The sequence below is a fragment of the Leptinotarsa decemlineata genome, unplaced genomic scaffold (assembly GCF_025532065.1).
Source record: "Leptinotarsa decemlineata unplaced genomic scaffold, Ldec_3_MD MMD2_tig00026294_RagTag_RagTag, whole genome shotgun sequence".
NCBI classification, from domain to species: domain Eukaryota; kingdom Metazoa; phylum Arthropoda; class Insecta; order Coleoptera; family Chrysomelidae; genus Leptinotarsa; species Leptinotarsa decemlineata.
Window position 1 is genome coordinate 11,205,110 of NW_027412674.1, and position 15,211 is coordinate 11,220,320.

At 33.8% G+C, this 15,211-nt stretch overlaps 1 protein-coding gene across 2 annotated transcripts in view; it reads right to left on the minus strand.

Annotated features, from left to right (window-relative positions):
* The window catches only part of LOC111511666 (uncharacterized), a 53,481-nt gene that overhangs the window by 31,541 nt on the left and 6,729 nt on the right, over nucleotides 1-15,211 (minus strand). Inside the window, exon 2 of one of the 2 annotated variants that reach the window (XM_074180359.1) lies at nucleotides 11,589-11,788. In XM_074180359.1, the coding sequence (XP_074036460.1) occupies nucleotides 11,589-11,739 (151 nt within the window). In that variant the 5' untranslated portion in view covers nucleotides 11,740-11,788. Of the gene's footprint in view, nucleotides 1-374; nucleotides 526-11,588; nucleotides 11,789-15,211 lie in introns of those variants that run through there. The other variant, XM_074180360.1, reaches the window with a different exon arrangement.

A 15,211-nucleotide genomic window follows, 5' to 3' on the forward strand; every position in this document is an offset into this window, starting at 1 on the left:
CTTCTCCTGGTTATTTCCTTTTTCTTATTACCTCTCCCTTTCTTTTCTCTCATTTTTATTTTTTTTAGTTTTACTCATTTCTTTACTATTATTTTTCTTCACGGCCCAAAACTTCCCAACTTTTTCCCAAGTCGAAAAAGCAGGGGGGAGAGGCTCCACCCCATCCCCCCCCACGGCGATGGCCCTGACTCTAGAGAAAGTGTTCACAAGTGTTTCCATTCAATAATACTTTTTCTTGATGATTTTATTTTACAGACTGTTTTTAAGATTTTTGAATTCGGATGTATGAGATTAGGTGTCACCTTCTATGATTGCTATGTAGCTGACGAATTACATGCACGAGTCATATAATAATAATAATAATATTTATTTACCATAAAATACCATGGATTCATGAATATTCATGTTTTATATCACTTTTGAAATATAAGTTTTTAAAAATTATTTATTTTGAAAATGGGGAAACAGTACTGACTTCCCCTGAGTTACAACAATACAATATTATTCGTCACTAACTTGAATGTAAGTCTGACAATCCGTAACTAACTTATTTCGTCACACAGGACGGTATTTGTAGGAAAATATTGTTTACATGTTCTAAAAATAAAATAAGAAAAAGAAAGAGTCTTTTTGTCGTCTTGAAGAGTTGCGTATATGCAGGTGTTGATTCTGCAGCATCAGCGTTGACATTGGATCTTGTTTACTTCGAGTCACCTTGGTTATGAATGGAGAAGGTCAATAAACAACATATAACATTCATATAGAATATATAGAGTAAAATAGATAAAGAAATGGGCAAAAGTAGATATACAAAAACATAGGTATATCTATCACATGTAATAATTAGAAAAATACACAAACGTACCTGGGTGGTCTCAGAAGTACCTGGCCTGACATAGAGATAGCGTTAGTTGTTTAAAAAATAGCACTGTATTGGAAATTACACACTTTATAAAGCATATGTTTCAAGTTTGAAGACGCTGCGTTGTCCAACATTTGGCAGCCATCAATATCGAACGATTTCGGAGAATTTGTGAAAATGGAGAAAATTAGTCATCGTAATGTAACACAATACTTTTATTTGGAAGGCCTCGTCCAACAAATATGAAAGCTGAATTAGATTCTACTCAGAGTGAGTGTGCTCCTTCGTTTACAATAGTAAAATACTGTGTAGCAAAGTTTATACGAGGTCCTTCGGGCTGCCAAGACGAGCATTAAAGAACATGGAACTAAAAAGTTAAAAATATATTTTTTTAATAAGCTTAGTACAATAACGAACAAAAACTACTACTATTGACGCTTGATATAAAAATATGGCACAAAGTGCCAACATTTTTTCACAGTAATACTAGATTTTTCGTTCGTTATTGTTTTAAGCTTATTTTTAAAAAAATATTTTAATTTTTCAGTTCAATGCTTCTCGAAAGCGTGTTTTTTAGTTTTTTTACCTATATTTAATTTTCATTTTTCAGTAAACTATATTTATTTCATCCAAACTTTAGGCTCAATCAGCCGTATATTTTTTAGAAAAATGATCATGATCATATATCAATGAGCTTACGTACAGCGCCATCTGCCCGCGAATAGATCAAGCAATAATGTCGATAATTCTGTCAAATACTGATCCCGAGCTTGAGAATTACAAGCAAACAAACAAACAAACATACATACATACAGGTGAAACTGATAAAAGCGTGTTAAAAAAAGGAGAGCCAGCTCCAAAGAAGGCGAAAACTGTTTCATCTGCAGGCAAGGTCATGGCATCGTTTTTTGGGATGCGCGTGAAATAATTTTCATTGACTATCTTAAAAAAAGTTAAAACTATCAACTGCAACGGCGAGTATTATGCGAACTTACCGCAACGTTTGAGTGAAGAAATCAAGAAGCGAAAACAGCTGCTGTTGGCTAAAAAAAGTGTTGTTTCAACAAAACAATGCACCAGCTCACGAATCTATTATCGCAATGACCAAAATCAATGAATTAGAGTTTGAAATCCTACCTCATGCACCCTATTCGTCAGATTTAACCCCTTCGGATTATTTTCTGTTCCCCAACTTGAAAGATTTTCTAACGATGAAAAAGTGATGTCGGCAGTTAATGGATTTTTTGAGGAGCAAGACAGTTCTTATTATAAAAACGGTATCGAACTTATTGAACGTCCGTCGCTTGAGAAAAGTGTATAGTAATCAATAATTGTACTTTTTTTCATAATACATTCTTTTTGTGATTTGGTCACCTTTTCTCTAGCAGAAATAGATAACAATGTGATTGGCAGTAGAATCAATTCGATCATCAGTCTCATTAAGCGAAACTTCACTTTCACTTGGAAATCCTAAGCTTTCACGATTGGTACTAAATAATTCACGTTGTAATTCATTTTACATCATCATGATTTAACACCCCTGTACAGCCTTATAAATTAGATAAAATCCCTCGTTGCCTTTCTCATGCATCATTCAGTTAGCATCCATATGGTAACAGTCGAACTCCCCTAAATTGGGAGGGGGGTGATATCGGAGTGGAATGTTCGCACTCAAATTACTCGTTTTTGGCAATATCACTATTTCGTTCAGACGTGGAATTGGAGTGTTATCGATGTTTATGATATCCCCACAATGTTTCTTTTATGTATGGCCATAACTTTGGTGATATTGAAGTAGAAAAATATGTTCAAAGAAATTTATCAAGTGTTTCGACTTAATAGTATTCACTAAGTATCTGATACGAGTTAACCTGCCTGCTGAGAATTATAGCTTGTTTCAAAGGTTTTGTCCGTTTTAATTTCAAATGTTTTTGTAGCCCCATATCTCAATAATTATTTTTAAGGACGAACCGCAAGCACTACAGAAAAATCTTTAAGGCGCTCCCAGAGCGGTGCCTGTGCGAAAGTGCGAAAGTAGTATCGAATGTGGCGAATGCTCTGTTGGGATATTCTGTGATCTCAGTAGGGCATTTGACTGCGTCGACCACATGATCCTGTTAAAAAAAATGTATTCATACGGCATTAGGGGTAATGCCTTCAATTGGATTGAGTCCTTTACTAAAAACAGAAGACAGTTTGTCTCATTTACCGATCACCAGCGTATAATCAAATCTGGAACTCAAACTCTGGAAATTGGGGTCCCTCAAGGTTCTGTTTTGGCAGCTTTATTATTTATATTACATTGTAATGATATGAATACTGCAGTCGCTGAGTATACATGCATTATGTATGCGGATGATACGTCATTATTAGTGTCTGATAAATGCGACATTTCTTTCAAGGAGGAGTGTAACCGGTCACTAAATAATTTAGTTTTATGGTGCAACTCCAATTCTCTGTTTTTTAACTCTGAGAAAACCTTTTCTATTCGATTTCACCATCGACAAAAAACTGTTTCTGACATCAAAATAAATGCCAACAACAGGATACTTTCTAATGTCACTGAATGTAAAATTCTAGGGCTTACATTAGACCACTGTCTAAACTAGAAAGGACAACTCACCTCCAAATTATCATCTACCACATATTTAATGAGAAACCTCAAAATGATTTTAACCAGTGATCAAATACTGAATTATTACCATGCTCATGTAGAATCGCGAATTAGATATGGCATTTGTCTCTGGGGTGGTTCTTCATCAGCGCAAAGTGTTTTTGTCGCACAAAAAAAATTCTCCGAATCTTGGCAGGAGTTGAACCTCAAACATCATGTAGAGACCTTTTCAAGCAATACAAAATATTAACTCTTGCGGATATATTTATATTTGAAATGTGTGTTTATATTTATATAAATCAATCAAAGTTCGAACGACATAGCTCCTATCATAGTATTGACACGAGAAATCGTAATAATTTCTATGTGAAACCCTATAAATACAACCTAACTGGCCGGTCCCCTTTTTACTTGGAATTGAAAATGTTCAACAAGTTACCTTCTTTTCTCAGAGAAATTGACAGAATCCATGTTTTTGAATTCAATTTGAAAATGTTTTTAATGAATTATAGTGCAAATCGATTAGCATCAACAGTCCGTCGCGTATTTCCGATATGTGCCGGTGGAATCATGATGGAATCAAATGTGCCAAGTCACTTGAACACTTCCCGTGAGAGTATCTATAGAAGAATGAGAAATCTCCAGGCTTTCTTCTATATTCCAGGTTGCACGAGATGTTCATTTCTCCAGTCAGATGGATTGCTCTTTTCTGAATGGAATCCAGCAACTTCAGGGTATGTTTGGGGACAGAGCTCCATACATGAGAACAATACTCCAAAGAAGGTCTGATCTGAGCTTTATAAAGCATCAAAAGTTGCTGAGGTGTGTACAGTTTCCTGGTTCGTAACAGTATTCCCAGCTTTTGAGAAGCGACTTTTGCAATTCCAGCGACATGATTGTGCCAAGACATATTGGTGTCCATTTCAATCCCCAACAAACTTATCCAAGCAGAAAGCGGAATTGTCTGACCTGACATTATTATATCTGGTTCGGAGACAATTATCTTTTAGGAGAAAACCGATGCGTGGGTTTTTGTGGCATTGAATTCAACCTGGTTACTGTCACCCCAATTCAAAATGACTTCTAGATCCTCATTGAGGTATGCAACCTCCTACTGCCGGTGAACATGTGTCCCCGTAACCGATGTCCTGGAATCCAAATGAAATGACGAGACAAGTGTGATGTCGTCAGCATAGCCATATATTGGATTCTTGCATTTTTCCAATAAGTCGTTGATATACAATAAAAAAAGGAAGGGAGACAATATGGATCTCTGGGAACACCAGCATTGGTGGTGAAGCGCAACAGCTCTTGATCCTCCATGTTTTTCGATTGAGTTATTCCAGATATGGGTGACACACGATAGAAGGTCGGCTTTTGATCTCTGTTTCCGTTGATCTCATTAGATGAATTCTACTGTATGAACTTTTAATCCTAGTTATACATTATTATTCAATGTGTTTCAGTGATAGTTATACATTATTCATATTTATATTGAACTTCATTTTACATTTACACCTGTTTGTTGTTAATATTCGTACAAAGCAATTTTTGATTGTGACAATCTCAATAATTTATGTACATGCATTGTATAATTGCACATGTTTGTTGTTGATGTGTTTTAGAGTTATATATATTTAAAAAAATATTGTGATAATTTTTATTATTTTCATGTACTTGTATTTTATGAATTGAAGGGGTTATATTTTTTAGGAGTGATAAATTTTTGGGAAAGGAAGTTTTTGGCTTTCTACTACTGCATCTTGATACAAAAAAGAAGGATGAGGGAGTCTTCCAAAGGAAGGAAGGAAGTAACTCTGTACAAGGATCTGTAGATCATGCAAAGAAGTAACTTTCAGACACAAACTGAAAAAAAGTTCTCCTGAAACAGCTACTTTCATATAAACATTGAATTATACGAAAGAAAAAAATCTTTCGAAACAAATACTTCTATATGAACACTGAATTATACAGAAGATACTTTTCTCTACTCAGTTCGTATTTCAAACATTCGTTGCGTTGTGGAATAAAAATCAGATATCATTCACATGAGTTCTACTTTAAATGAATGGTAACAAATTGCACTTACATGGAACGATGTCATCCTCACTGATATACATCGATGTTTCGCCTTAAGACACTTGCCCTAAGGCTCCGCAATACCAAATTGGATAACATTATAGAAAATACACACACACTTCATTCATGAATTACGATTTTTTAATGTCACGGAATAAGCTTGATCTGTTTATGTCATCGATGACATCGTAATGACATTCATTCACCTATTTGATTTAATCCTAGCCAAGAGGAATCTCATTTGAATTGAAGGGGTTATATTTTTTAGGAGTGATTAATTTTTGGGAAAGAAAGTTTTTGGCTTTCTACTACTCCATCTTGATACAAAAAAGAAGGATGAGGGAGTCTTCCAAAGTTGTATTTTATATTTTGTTGACCAGTACGAGGATAATGTATCAAATTTCCTTTGACTCAATTGGGCGTTTATCGTATTCCAATTATAATTACTATCAGTTTTTCTATCTGACTATTTATCATATCGATAGATATTTAAAGGTGATTGTTGTTTTGTTCTTCAGACAATAGAGTATATTTTGATTTGATTTGATTTGGATTCCATATTGATGACCGCTCATGATGTTGAAGCCTTCCAAATATTTGAGGATATGGTGGTTTAGGACTTTCTCCATGATTTTTGATATCATTTTTAGCAAAAAGACTGATCTATAGTTATTTGAAAGATTTTTCTTGTCCTTTTTGAGAATAGGCTGAACGCTAGCAATCTTCCAACAAAAAGAAAAAACCTCTTTATTTTCCAAACCTCGTTCAATTTTCGGACGATTGTCGCAAGATAGGACTTTTTTTGTTAATCAGTGCCGAATCAGACGATTTTCGGTACATTTCGTCGATTTCCTCGCAATAAAAATCTGCTGTGATAGTTTGGTCTGGTTGCAAAAAGCTATAGTAAACCACACCACTATATAGTCAGTGGGAAGCGCCAGGATGTCAAGTTGGTGTCCAGCCACTGACCTGAACGTCTCCTGTTGTTGTATAGAATCTTCATCGTCACACGTGACGATAAAATCCAAAAAATTATCGTTTTGGTTGCGCAATAGCAAAGAAGAACAGACTTTGGAACGTGATCATTTCTGTCGATCGCTCAAATCGTACGGCACCCACTTTTCCAGCTTTTTGAGCTTTCCAATACGTTTTAAACCATCAATAACCGCATGGGAGCTGACGCACAGTTCTTCCGCCATCCCACTCACCATTTGTGTTGGGTCATTGTCCACCACTGTCATCAAATCCCCGTCCAAATACTGAAGGTCTAACACTTCAGTACGGAAGTGTAGAAGGGCCAAAGATTATTTGTTTATTTGATCCACCATAATTTCGACTTTTATCTCGTAATTTCAACTTTTATCTCGTAATTTCGACTTTTATCTCGTAATTTCAACTTTTATCTCATAATTTCGACTTTTATCTCGTAATTTCGACTTTTATCTCGTGATTTCAACTTTTATCTCGTAATTTCGACTTTTCTCTCGAAATTTGGACATTCTTTTCAAATAATTTCGACAGTGCTCCAATCTTCTCATAGTGGTATGTTTTTTACGAAGAAATATGACAGAAACCGATTTCATTGAATATTCGAAGCCTACTCATTTTTTGATTGAACCTTCGGGAACGATTATCACGAGATAAAAGTCGAAATTACGAGATAAATGTCGAAATTACGAGATAAAAGTCGAAATTATGAGATAAAAGTCGAAATTACGAGATAAAAGTCGAAATTATGAGACAAAAGTCGAAATTACGAAATAAAAGTTGAAATTACAAGATGAAAGTCGAAATCACGAGATAAAAGTCGAAATTACGAGATAAAAGTCGAAATTACGAGATGAAAGTCGAAATTACGAGATAAAAGTCGAAATTATGAGATAAAAGTCGAAATTACGAGATAAAAGTCGAAATTATGAGATAAAAGTCGAAATTACGAGATAAAAGTCGAAATTACGAGATAAAAGTCGAAATTTCGACTTTTAAGTCGAAATTATTGTGGATCAAATAAACAAATAATCTGTGGCCCTTCTACGCTTCCGTACTTCAGGGCTCATCTTCGAGGCTAAAAATCTCCAGATCGAAATTTTGCAAAACAACGTCGAACAGTGCGTTCATTAACACTATAATTGCCAAATGCCTTGTTCATTTTCTTGGCGGTTCCGGCAACGCTTTGGTTCAATTTGAATCAGTAGAGGAAAATTGGCCAAAAATCGCTCAACGACATTATATAGTGATGAGCTAAAAGGGGGGAAAATGAAAATATAAAAAAAAGGAAAGGCATCAATGTATTGAGTATGAAATTCTTTATCAATCAGTATATACAAGACACAGTAGAATAAATATTCAATTGAGATATGGAACAACAAAATCACACGACATTAAAACAGACAAAACTTTTAAAACAACCCAATAACATTGTTTTCCTTCATCGTGAGAAGATGGGTGAAGTCAATTACCATCATTTGATCTATGTAACACCGATTTAATCGATAGCCTACAAATTATCCTCGTGAACGCTATGTTTCAGATAAGGGGAGAATACCAAACAAGTGGCAAATGCATTAACAAGTGGGGATCACAGCGGAAGAGTTTCCAGAAACACGAAAGAGCAATCGAGGAACTCGCACATCATAAACAGATTCAGTACTTGAAAGGAATCGTGGGGAAATTACCGATGATTGAACAGTTTTAGTCCGTTCAGAAACGTTTTTTTATCACGCAGTGATATAAATCATACAGTATGTAAAAGCCAAATGGAATAAATTCATTATTTCGGTTACTGTACATATTTTTAAAAAAACCGAAACACGTCAAATGTAAATTCTTCAACGTAAAAATGCCACCCCTACCTTCAACCCCCTTCGAATGACAGGTACAATTCCCAGTTTTTTAAATGGGAAGGATAGGATTGTGATATATCGCTTGAAAGGTATCTTCATTCTCTATTCAAAAATGTTATTGGTTTTGAATGTATTGGAACAATTAGGATAAAATAAATTGAAATCATGTGGTTACCGAAATTCGATAAAATATACTCAAAAAGTAAAATGTAATGGAAAACGGTCACATATCAGGCATGAGCGACCTAATCGCAAGCGTTATTCATTCTTTTAGTCTGGTTCACAAGTACTCGATTTAGCTCTTTTTGGTGACATTTTTCAGCCCTGTCCAAAAATTACGACCAAGGTGTCATTCGATTCGTATTTTTGCCTAGAAAGAAAAAAATGGGGCTTTAGTTTTTTCTTAATATCTCGGAAAATTTTAAAAATTTTGGAAATTTCAAAAAAGATTTGAAAAGATCAATGAATTTGCGTAAATGAAAAAATTCATGTAATGTTGGGATACATCAATAAACAATAATCCGCAGTCAAAAAATTTTTATCCCAATTTTAACGTTAATTACAAATTTGTTAATTAATAACTTTTTCTGAATTGAAAGTTAATATAAAAATCCCTATAATTATTAAACTAAAACCCTGGCATTTTTTTCTTTGGTGGAGTTATCCTTAATAGTTAGCCAAAATAAAAAAAAAATGTTATTTTCTATTTTTTTATCAACAATTGAAAATTATAATTTAATAAAAAATGCATTACAAATTATTTTTTTTATTTTTCATTGTTTCAATGTCTCGTGGCTAAAAACTAATTAATAATTTTTTTTTTCAGAGCTATTGTTAATAAATTTATTGTAAACAAATACATTGTTTATAAGCAATTCGAAATTTTTTTTACATTATGTTAATGGAAAAAAATCATGATTTTAAGAAAAAAATGGTTTCTTAAAAAAATGTCTTTGTTGCTAAAAATGCGTTTGTTAATTAACAATCGTTTTTGCAACTAAATATTGAAATTAAGGAACCGGTTTTTTTCAAATCATAAATTCTATTGTTCTTCGAGGTTTTGAAAAAACAGTTTTTTCATTCTTTTTTTAATTGTTTATTGAAAAAAAATTGTTATGAACATTTTTTTTTCAATATTGTGATATAAAAAAACACATAGTTACTTTTTTTATAGAACAAAATATTGAAAAAAATAAAAAAATTAAAAATTGTTTATAACAGTTTTTTTAATGAACAATTAAAATAAGAATAAAAAAAAGTTTTTTCAAAAACTTAAAGAACAATCGAATTTATGATTTAAAAAAAACGGCTTCTCAATTTTAATATTTAGTTGCAAAAAACAATTGTTAATTAACAAACGCATTTTTAGCAACAGAGAAATTTTTTTAAGAATCCATTTTTTTTCTAGAAATCATGATTTTTTTTCAATTAACATAACGCAAAAAAAAAAATTTCGAATTGCTTATAAACAATGTATTTGTTTATAATAAATTCATCAGCAATAGCTCTAAAAAATTAAAAACAAATATTATTAATTAGTTTTTAGCCATGAGACATTGAAACAATAAAAAATTTAAAAAAAACATTTGTAATGTATTTTTTATAAAATTATAATTTTCAATTGTTAATAAAAAAATAGAAAATAACAATTTTTTTATTTTGGCAACGGTAGTCTATTTTTTGCCTATTAAGGATAACTTCAGCAAAGGAAAAAATGCCGGGGCTTTAGTTTAATAATTATAAGGATTTTTATATTAACTTTCAATTCAGAAAAAGTTATTATTTTTACATTTAATATGTTTAAGTATTTTTTTTTGTTTTTATGTCAGAGTGACGAAAGGCGCGCGGAAGCCAGACTACCCGCTTTTCGCTCTATTTTCAGGGCTCTGTAAAAATTATAAATAATCGAGATACAGTTTCGGGAGACGGGACTTTTTTTACGCAAATGTATTGATCTTTCCAAAACTTTTTTCAAATTTCCAAAATTTTAAAAATTTTTCGAAATATTAAGAAAAAACTAAGCCCCATTTTTTTTTCCCTTAATCGTTTATAACTTTTGTAATTTTTATCGGCGCGTTTTCGGACCTTCCCTTAAACTTTCTAGGCAAAAATACGAATCGAATGACACCTTGGTCGTAATTTTTGGACAGGGCTGAAAAATGTTACAAATAAAAGTATATGTGAACTAGACTATTTTGAGTCATTCAAATCTGAAGGTTCAGTTTCGTACACATTGTTCTTTACATTTCCCCATAAAAAGAAATCTAATGATGAAAGATCAGGTGATCGTGCTGGCCATTCAATCGATCCTTGCATCCCTAACCACCGATTGGGAAATATTGTATCGAGGTATTGACGGACATGAACTTGTTAATGTGGTGGTGCTCAGTCTTGCTGGAAGCATATCGTATTTACTGGAAGTTGAGGGTTTCCTGGATCAGGTTGCTAAACTTGGAATGACATAATTTTGAAGTAGTGCCAAATAATTATCGTCATTCAAGCTGCCCTGAAAAAAAGGGACCAATGATATGGTTTCCTACAATCCCTGCCCAAACATTAACCTTTTGAGGGTATTGCGTGTGTTCTCCTCTCATCCAGTGAGGATTTTCTGTTGACCAATAGCGGCAATTTTGCCGAATAGCATGACAGTTAAGAGACAAAGTACACTCATCAGAAAGCATAACGTCTTCTAATCAGATGATATTGTTATCTAACATGCCCATCTTTTGCTCACAAAAATAAGTTCTTTTATCAATTCCATGAGCTCCTGAGTAGGTATGATTTTATAGGAATGCATTTTTTTCCATATGTTTACTATCGATGTATGGCTAACATTAAATGAAGTGGATGCCTGTCTACTCCATGCATGTGGGTTTTCCTCAAACTCAAAAAATTTCCAATAAAATAACTTTTTTAGTCCTTTTCTGCCAGTCTTCTTCGGTAATATTAGATACTTATTCTTTAATAAGCTCTTCGTATCAAATTTTGAAAAATTATTTTCACACCTGATGCTTTGTTTCAATTTTCCCCAAATCAACTCGATGGGATCGAAAACGCAAAAATAGGGGGAAAGTCAATAAAAGTTGTTCATATAACTTCCAGTTTCACCATCAAAACATAAGTACAAATTAGGGGCGAAAGAAAATTGTTACTGTGGTCCTAGACCAAAATTATGGTACTGTAAACTCACCTAAATTATATTTCCAAAAATCCCTCGTCGGCAGGTTCCCATTCCGTCCCCCCAGAAGGTATATATATTCTCCGACTAGAGTGGCGCTGTGTTTGGACCTTGCTGATGGCGCCGGCCCTTTGACGTCATCGGGCGCCACGGTGCTCCACATTTCATAAGGACGATTTTTATTTCTTCTCTGTATGAAGTTATTGCGTATTCTGAAATGAAATATAATACACAGGCTTGTGTTTGAATTGATTACTTGATATACGGTTTTATTTGACGTCACAGATAAACACTTCATTTAAATGAGAAACGGTTTCCTTCTTTTGTTTTTGTTTGTAAGAACTTGAGGATTCTACATATACCGTTGAGATTCTTGCAAATAATCTCTTTATGTCAATAAAATGGTTTCCATCTTATCACTTTTATTTTAATGTTACCTGGTCAAACTGTTTCCTTCCATTTTTCTGGGGATGAAAAGTTCAAGGCAAATGAAACTGTCCTACATACTTGGAAAATATTCTCAGTGGAAAGAAGCTTACCTCTACAAATGAAACAATAGCAAATTAAGTTCAATGATCAATACCTTTCGATTCCAAATTGAAGAAAATCTAGCAGGTATGTTTCATCAAATGATGCTGATTAACGTATTATCCGGTCAATTCAGACATCTGAGGGTACAAACACTATCACAAATAAAATCTAGAAAAGTTTTATAGTTCCGATACCTGGAAAAAATTTACACGTGGTCAAAGGTCACAAAAACGGGTTTTTGGTGATTTTCAGCAAAACGGTATGTTTTATCATGAAGTTTTTTGACAAAAATTGTAAATCAGATAATTATCTATGAAAATTATCCCCTACCGGTGAACCATTGAATAATGAAAGATACTGGCAACGGTTGAAAATAATAAAAGCTGTGTAAGTTAAAAAAAAAAGGAAAATCTGATTCATAATTCGCTCATACTTCTGCTTCCTCTCCTTATTGTTTTTCTTCTTTTCCTTGTTCTTCTTCTACTTCTCTTTGTTCTTCTTCTTCATTTTGGGTGCGAATAAATTGCCTCAGTAGTGATACATCGCATGTCTCCTCGTTTGTATTAAACGAATCCTCAACTGTTGGTGATTCAACATTGCCTGTTATGACAAATACAACAACTTTTTGAATCGTTATATCTCAGAAATGGTGGCTCTTAGACATATTTATAGAAAATGATCTGATACATCAAAAACACACTCACACGGAACAGTATCTGAACCACGAATACAACCACCATCAATCGACTAAAAGAGGAATCATCAAGACTCTATTAGACTTTGCTTTCGGGCTCTGTAATATGAAAGGTCTTCAGAATGAACTAGACATCATCAAAAATGATCTTCAACGGAGTGACTATTCCAAAGCGATGGTAGAACAAACTTTGGCTGAAACAGGACAGCAGGAGCCTCGCAAGGAAGAGGAGCCGTCACAACCAGTGCTTGCACTTTCCTACATCAGAGAATTATCGAAAAGGATGAAAAGAATTGGTTCCAAGTACAACATCAGAACCTGCTCCAGATCCGGAAACACTATCCATAGCAGTCTCACGAAAACCAGGCCACCAAACGCGGACTACGATTTCAAGAATGGCATTTACCGGATACCCTGTGAGAGCGGAAAATCCTATATCGGTGAAACTAAGAGGCAATTGAATGTTCGCATTGCTGAGCACAAGAAACACACACAGCAAGGAAAACCAGCAAATCCGAAATAACAAAGCATGTTTGGACCCATCAACATAACATCGAGTGGTCCCAAACTGAGATCATACACAAAGAGGAACTTCACAAACTACACTTAAACGATTTGATCTCCACTAACTTTATTGAAAATAATCATAACATGTTTCGCTAAAACATTAGCTTTTTCAAATGATTAATCATTTGAAAAAGCTAATGTTTTAGCGAAACATGTTATGATTATTTTCAATAAAGTTAGTGGAGATCAAATCGTTTAAGTGTAGTTTGTGAAATTACTATGGATCTTCATCAAGTAACGGCCGAATCAATCAGAAAAAAAAAAAAAAAAAAAAAACAAAGAGGAACATTGGTTTAGGGGGAAATTCAAAGAAGCCGCATACATGTTGTCCAACAATGTTTTCAGCCAAGCTAGCGTAGAGACACGCAACATATGGAAACCCATAATCAAGCGAAAAATGGCCAACTCCCGCCAAACGGTCATCTCCTATTGAATCAATGGAGCGGAAAGAAGAAAGCGGAAATAAGTGACCCCTAAGTAGTTATCTCTCGCAGGAATAACTCCAGTTATCACCCGAAGACGATTGTGGATACTAACAATCGAAACGTTGTGAAGTAATTTGGCTTGGAATATCTTAACCTTTTATTTTCAATTTTTTTTCAATTGTTCTATTTTTCCTTGTATTTTATTCCACTATTATTTCATTTCAGGTTATTTTGCTTAATATAATTGTTATTTTCAGCTATTCATTTGTATTTCTTCTTTTTTAGTTCTTTCAGCGACTTTAAATCATGTCAATCACCTTCAAACAAACAATACAAGTGACCGTTAGTTTGAAAATCGCAAAAACTCCGTTTTTGTGACCTTTGACCCCGAGTAAATTTTTTTCCAGGTATCGGATCGAGGAGGATTTTTCAGATTTAATTCATGATAGTGTTTTGAACAATCCTACCAATTTTGAGCTGGGTGCGAGTTTTGTACCCTCACTTCTATTTTTTCGTCTGATTTGACCAGATAAGTATGAAAACCAATCAATACAGTTTTAATATGGATTTTCATCAAGTATGGGCCAGTTCTATTCAATTATCGGATAAGTATGTATGAAATATAAAATGAAAATGGTATGATACTGACCATTGTAAGCATATTTGTCAACCTATCCCTGATAAAAACAATGAAAATGGAATTCCAAAGCTTGGTAAGAAGGAAAAAGCAGTTTTTTTTTCATTTTCACGACTGAATACCCCTCGGTTTTCTTTTCAATATGAAAAATATTTTTGCGACTTTTTTCACCGCCCTGGTAGAAACCAAAATTCACAAATAATATTAAAGCTTTCAAGTTGGTGAAAGATAATATTCCTTCAAGGATAGCTATCATCTTCCGTTCACTCTAAAGGGAGATATTAATTGAAAGTGGGGAAGGTGCCTCCAGAAGTCAGGTCTTATATAAGGGTTTGCACGGATGGCAAGCGGTTATAACCACCCTCAGGGGATTTGTGTTAAGTAACATCTATTCGACCCAGTCTACGCCATTAATATCACGTGTCGATAAAAGGTTTGATTTTTGAAATGGGGTTTCGCGTAGTTTGGAACATAACCAATAGGGGCACTTAAGTAGGAAAGACTGATCATTTTTTGAGATCAAAAACGGACTTCATTAGTTGCTCCTCTTTGAACCATCGTTTTCGTATAATAATATAAATATAGAGATCGTTTCCTTTTTCATGTGGTAACATTGCTATATTCTAAACCATTATACAGATATGAGGACGAATAAATGGGAAAAATAGTAACTATCGTAAGGAACAGTACAATAGTCAAAGAAAATTCACAGGGACTTTCGCGACTATTGATATTTACACTAAAAGAATAATTAACCAATTTTTCAACAATTAAACTAAAT